Raw genomic sequence first — 6,638 nt, forward strand, 5'->3', positions numbered from 1 at the left:
CACCTTCCCTCCCCCTCCTCATAGAGTATGTACCAATAAAAATAAATAAATAAATAGATAAAAATTGAAACTCAAGGTTAAATTACCCATTATCTTCTTGTTGACATAAGCATGAAGTACATGACCTGTTGTATTCACATGCAGGGTCGCTTCTTTACCGAAAGAATTATCAATGTTCACGCTATAAGATCCCAACAACAACATGATATATTGATCAGCCTTTCAGAAAAATAAAGGATAAAAAAAAAAAAGGTACTTTTAGGTGTCACTATTATGTGTAGTGAAGTATAATGTTTCTCTATTTGCTATTTGGTAATACATAAGTTAGTCCATGTGATAGAGAACTTTACATACATCTCAATGGTTAAATTTTTGTCCGAAATAAACAAAAATAGTTCCTTAGCTTTTTTTTTCTTTTTTTTTTGTTAACCAAGGTGTCGGGGCCAGCTTACGCGCATCTCGACTAATCCTCGGGGAGACTAGCACAGGAGTCCACCGCCACGGTCTCCACTTAAATCGAAGATACACAGATGGAGAATCGAACTTGGGACTGTGTACCTATCCACACAATCCCCAATTCACCCTAACCATCTGGGCAACCCACGGATGGGTAGAATAGTTCCTCTACTATGATTCAAAGTTCGAGCAAAATTACAAAAATAAAATGGAGATGACTATAATCTTTTGTAATCTACTCATTTTAAGTTGAAATTGTACTAATGAGATGTTTGCATAGTCTTCTATCACATAGAAAAACCCATATATTGCCATGTAGTAAATTGTGAAGCATTATCCTTCCCTAGGCATAGTTTTAGGAAAGAGTAACTATTAGAAAAAAAAAAGAGGAGGAATGATCAAAAAACTACCTAGTCATGTACCACAGGTAGTCACTAGCATCCACAGTAGTTGCCTTCTGCTCAAGAAGCTTGTCTGCAGTAAACGATCCATGTCCTTGGAGGGCATCATCCAAGGGCTCAGCCTTCCATTCCCAATGGTGAGTGCCAACATTGCTTGGTTTTTTTGTCTTAAAGTATGTCTGTGTGTTGACCTGGAAAAATAAAAAATAAAAAAGAAAGATAAAAACATTGTACTTTTGAAACCCTTAGAAGACAATGAAAACTATTAATTATAAGAAAGGATTAAAATAAAGGAGAATTGCGGTTCTTGTACGTGTGTGAGGGCCAATGAGAACGCATGAAAAAGCATCAATAGAGATATCATTTTTCATTTCATGGGGGTGGGACAATCATTTTATCCTCCCACAAATGTGTTTAAGCATAGGGGCCACACTTCTTAATGGGAACCATTTTCCCTAAAATAAATTATATTATCAAAGGAAATTCTCCTTGCTTACCTTAGCAGTGTTGTAAATCTCTTTATTGCAATCAACAAGAAGACTAACAGACCAAGCAGGCAGGAAGTAGTTGCCTATCTTTCCCAAGTCAACATCCACACCTTGTTGAATGTCAAGGTTACTCAAGAAGCAGAATGATTTTCCAGAAGAGTGATCCATGAATGTAGTAAGCTATAAACAAAATGAAAAATGACATTAAATATTCCTTCCTTTTCATTCAATTCCAATGATATATAGAAAATGGATTGTTGAAACATACCGTCACATGCCTTTGGATGGCCTTGTGTGTAAATGAATTCTTAGTTAGAATACTCTCAGCTGATTTGATACTTTCATGAAGTTGCTTTAGGTGTCCCCACTTTGGTTGATTGAGAAGCCCTGAGAAGTTTGATATATTAAATTTTTTTCCTTTTATAGAAAAGAAAGTCATTAAATTTTTATTGATGATAATTATTAGGGGTGTCAATCGGTCAGGCCGGGTCAGTCTCGGTCGGGCTTAATTGGGCCTGGTGGTTTGAAACCCTTGCACCATGAACGCCCGTTTACTTAAATGGGCCTAGGTTTGGAGGGCAAGGTACGGTTTGTAATCGGACCGGTCGGTGTTGGACTTTAATCGGGCTACCTTAAACGGGCCTTAAACGGGTCTTAATTGGGCTACAGACATGTTTAACTATAAACGGGTGTTAATCGGTCTCTAAACGGGCCTTCCCTAAACACCAAGGGGAATTTGATCTTCCCATTATGGAACCTTGGTGCTCTCTCTCTCTCTTGCAGAGATTGGTTGGGGTTGGCTGGAACGTTACTCTGAGATACAACAGGAATGCCAAGAGATGCAAAGAGCAGCGGGAGAACATCAGTAAGTACTTCAAGAAGGTGAAAGAGAGCAACAAGAAGGGAGCCAAGGGCTCCAAGACATGCCCTTACTTTCATCAGTTCGATACGCTCTATAAGAAAAGGACTCATCAGACGCCACCGAGTTGCAGAAGCCGGAGAACAGACAGTGCCGCTCAGGCAATGAGAAAATAAGGGAGAAGATGAGTTGATTGAATTGAATTCGTTGTATTGACACGAAGATACAAGACAAGTATAAATTAATCATCCAATATGTGATGTTATATATATATATATATATATATATAAAATAAGGTGGGAAAGGGCGGTGGTCTTGATATAAGGGAAGAGATGAATGGGCGGTCGTTGAGTCGCAGAAGCTTGGTAAGTGGGTCTACAATTTGCCAAACTCACTGTACCGTGGGTTTCCCTCACGATCCTCAGAGCTGCGCCACTTCAGATTTGTGTGGAATAATTTCAGATCTGAGATCGTTCTGAAAGAAAAGTTCAGAAGCAATTGGAGGAGCAGTGGAGGACTGGAGGGGATGAAGTAGAGGAGGTGGAGGAGCATAAACATGTTGGGCTTGATCGGGTTTAAAGGGGTCGGTCTAGGTCGGGCTAGTAAACATGTCGGGCCGGTTGGGCACCTGTCTGGCTTACCCCTTGCACCGTGTACTACCTGTTTATAAATATGTCAGCCTTAGGCCCGACATGTTTATTAAATGGGCCGGTTCAGGTCGGGCCTTAAGCGAGTTGAGCTCAGTCGGGCCTACCGATGCGGGCTCAGGATTGACACCCCTAATAATTATAACCTAAACTAAAACTTTTTTTCTTTTAATTATTCTTCTAATATTAATATGAAATGCTGATTACCATATTCATCAAGTGGGGCATCATAATCATAAGTGGTTGAGATATAAGGGCCGCCGGCTGTACGACCAAAATTTGTTCCTCCATGGTACTGAAATAAATGAAGAAAATAGTAAATTCTTTCTAAGACACATACACATAAAATAAAAGGGCCCCGCCTTCTAGGTGCCATTATGCCCCAGTGAAATATAATGCGTCATTTTTCACTTGATATTGTATGGATTAGTTCATGTAATAGAAAAATCCACATACATCTCAAATCTCAATAAGTAAATTTTAGTCTAAAGAAAGCAAAAAAAGTTACTCGAACTCTAATTCAAAATTTTGATAAAATTATCAAAATACCATCAAATCAGATGAATATAAAATACAAAATGAGGAATTTTTGACGTAGATATTGATCTAGCTCGGGAACTAACCATATAGTAGTTTTGGAGAACACCACCAATTTGGAAGAAACGGGCAACTGCAAAGGCCACATCTTCAGCAGCTCTATGGTGAGTTGGGAGGCCCCAACCCTTGAACCTGAAAGAAAGCCTTCAAATTATAATCTGAAGATTTCGCCCTAATTAATTTTGATGAGAGAGTTAAAAAAGCATACGCACCAGCCAGTCCAGTTCTCAGTCCACATTTTAGGACTTTTTGGGTTATTTGGCTTCCATTCCCATTTGGTATAAAATCCGTTGTTTGTGTTTATCTGATAAAAAATACAGACAATGGGTTACCCAAGAGCTGAAAAAAAAAGAGGAGGGGGGTTATAACTGAGTAGCAGAAATGATTACCATAGTCTGTGGTGCATCGTCCTGTTGACACATGATCCATGGAACGCCAATATTTTGAGATTCAGCCATTTTTGCACACCATTGGATATAACTTTTCCCTGCGGCTCCATAAGGTTCCATGATATTGCCATATTCGTTCTCAATCTATTGCACATCGATTCAACATTCATATTAATTAGTAATCATAATAGTGATAACATTATTAATAAGGGACTTGAATTGCTTTGTATATACCAAGCTAGGTACTATTGGGAGTATTTTGGGTAAGACCTAGATATTCTCCAGTGCATCAGCGCATCCAGTGTGAATCGGATGATTAGTAGCACTTAACTACACACTCAGTCGTCAGATGCGTGTTGGAGAGGATCTGGTTCCATTTTATTGGGTAATGATAAACTATCCTCAAATAATGCCATTTGTTTCATCTGGGAGTGGGTTTTTCCCTCGTGTTGAATATAGGATGGTGACGACTTATTATCATCACCTATGGTTACTTGGAGATGATCCTATTAATAATAGCAGCAAAAGCAACGAATAAGTGATACTATTACATAGACAGACAGACCTGTGCAAGAATTATGGGTCCTCCTTGTGGAGCAAAGAGGTTCGCTTGCTTAACCATGTCAACAATTTTGGTGGTGAAGGTTTGCATCTCATCCTATAAATAGGTAATAGAATTATCAAAATGCAGAAAATGGTTGTTTATGAAGAAACCCTAAAGTAATAAATATGTAAACACAAAAACTGGAAATTAATCTGCTTTGGAACCTTGTAAACTTGATTATCTGTCCTGAATGCAACTCCTGGCAGATTATGCAACCACACTGGGAATCCTCTGATAAAGATAAATGCCACTTAGTAATTGTAATTGTGGATTAGACTAGATAAAAAACGGGTACCGAAAGGTGAATATTGTGGCTGATGTTCTTGCTAAAAAATGTGCAACTTCTCAAACTAATTAAGTGGGTAGCCCAATTTTACTTCTTCAGAAATTAGCTGAGATGCCTAGAACAGACCTCTATACAGGTTTAGGCACTAGGTCTCTTTTGGATCCCCCGGTTAGAGTGGCTGTTAATGGCAATATCAAAGGTGGCAATGGTATCTCTGGATAACGTTTTCCCATCATCCATGCTGATGGCAATGCCTAAGGTGGGTGATGCTTGGGATTGTTCTTTTGTTCTCTGTATCCATCTAGGTATGACTGGACATTAAACCTGTAACCTGTTCATTTTTATTTTTAATATGAGAAAACTTGGATGACTGTGTTGCTCAGCTTATGAGTCTGGGTCCAACATTTTAAAGTCCGTGTTGAAACTTATTTATTGGAGGAAGGAATGTTACCCGCTTGCGTTTCATGCCTAGATACATGGCGATGTAGGGGCGGAGGCAGGGTGTCTTTTTACTGCTCGCCTCCACTTCTCCATGTGTTTGGGGGTGGGGAACCCAAGCAGGTAGCCTTCTTTCTCCCTTATTTAATACACCATTAACCTTCGAGTGTCATAGTTAATCCCCTAAATGAATTACCCGTAGTTCCATTCGGCACAGACATAAGGACCAATGCGAAGAATGCCGTATAACCCTGCTTGTTGCACTGCCTTGAAGAATCTGATGAAGTCTAGGTTTCCCTCGAAATTGTACTGAAAGAGGTCCAAAAACAGTTAGCTAGCTAGAATATGTTTATAGGCAGGCATATGTCATAGTTTCATAATGAGATGGATCAAAACCTGGCGATGATGGGGCTCATGGACATCCCAGAAAATGTAAGTCTCAATTACATCGATTCCACCCTCCTTTGCTTTCTGGATAAGGTCTGGCCACATCTGATGAATCAATGTAGAAATGGGGTTAAAGTATGATTTGAAAAAATTATAGCAAGAGAAACCCATAAAGCAGTAGTTTAATTACCTCCACAGTGCTGCGTGGGTAATGGATGGAACCGGAAAATAGAATTCTGGGTTGTCCATTGATCAGAAGTTGGCCATTGTCATAAGTGACTTGCGTTGCTGCTGCATGTGCCAGTAGTAGTGAAGTAGAAAAACACAGCAGTTGGCTTAAACCCAGAACAAGTAGCATATCTCTCCTCCAGAAGTACTCCATCATATCTCTCCTATCTGTGATGCATGTTTAGAACAGCTATATATATATATATATATATACGCAGATCTGATCTGATAATCCAAATTTCTAACATTAGACTCATAAATCCCGTGGAGCAGTAGCATTGTAGCTCAAAATAGTAGTCTCTCATGATCCAAATTTCTAAGATTAGACAAAGTTGAATAAGAGAAATAGGGTCCAAACAGCATGTTAGCTTAATAATCTCATCAAGCAAAGAGTGTCCAGTCTCAAAACACTCTTTTCCTTCCGTAATAAACTGAAACCCGTGAGACACGTTCAATGTTTGAGGTCAAAACATTGAACTTAAACTGTATATACAAAAAAGGGAAAAAGAAACCCCTGTGTAACCTCTACACATAGACACAAGAAAGAGTATTATCGTCTACTTTTTTTAAAATGAAAATTCCATTACTATTGATGCTTCTATTTGTGCTCTCATTGGTTTTTACATTGGTGCACGGGCCACACTACCTTTTAGAAAACCTTCTCCTATAAAAAAATAATATATATATATATATATATATTATACTACTATTAAAAAGTACGTACTCCTTGTCTTTGGTATACTTTTTCGAAAAGACAAAAAAAATTTCAAATGACCAAAAAACCCTTCAAAATGGAAGATGAAGAAAAATAATAATTATCTCTCTCTTTTTCTTTGTCTAAACATGAAGGAGAAATGG

The 6,638-nt window shown here is 38.5% G+C and overlaps 1 protein-coding gene across 1 annotated transcript in view; it reads right to left on the reverse strand.

Moving 5' to 3' along the window:
• Positions 1-5,953, reverse strand: part of LOC122065699 (beta-galactosidase 15-like) — a 7,115-nt gene extending 1,162 nt beyond the window's left edge. The window contains exons 1-13 of the mRNA XM_042629539.1: positions 5,743-5,953; positions 5,562-5,657; positions 5,362-5,474; positions 4,606-4,672; positions 4,403-4,495; positions 3,838-3,981; positions 3,661-3,752; positions 3,475-3,580; positions 3,059-3,146; positions 1,614-1,732; positions 1,355-1,525; positions 867-1,048; positions 87-181 (exon numbers count right to left, since the gene is read on the reverse strand). Of these exons, the coding sequence (XP_042485473.1) occupies positions 87-181; positions 867-1,048; positions 1,355-1,525; positions 1,614-1,732; positions 3,059-3,146; positions 3,475-3,580; positions 3,661-3,752; positions 3,838-3,981; positions 4,403-4,495; positions 4,606-4,672; positions 5,362-5,474; positions 5,562-5,657; positions 5,743-5,937 (1,561 nt within the window). The 5' untranslated portion in view covers positions 5,938-5,953. The remainder of the gene's footprint in view (positions 1-86; positions 182-866; positions 1,049-1,354; positions 1,526-1,613; positions 1,733-3,058; positions 3,147-3,474; positions 3,581-3,660; positions 3,753-3,837; positions 3,982-4,402; positions 4,496-4,605; positions 4,673-5,361; positions 5,475-5,561; positions 5,658-5,742) is intronic.
• Between the last annotated feature and the right edge of the window lie 685 nt (positions 5,954-6,638).

Source organism: Macadamia integrifolia, unplaced genomic scaffold, assembly GCF_013358625.1.
Source record: "Macadamia integrifolia cultivar HAES 741 unplaced genomic scaffold, SCU_Mint_v3 scaffold2097, whole genome shotgun sequence".
Classification (NCBI taxonomy): domain Eukaryota; kingdom Viridiplantae; phylum Streptophyta; class Magnoliopsida; order Proteales; family Proteaceae; genus Macadamia; species Macadamia integrifolia.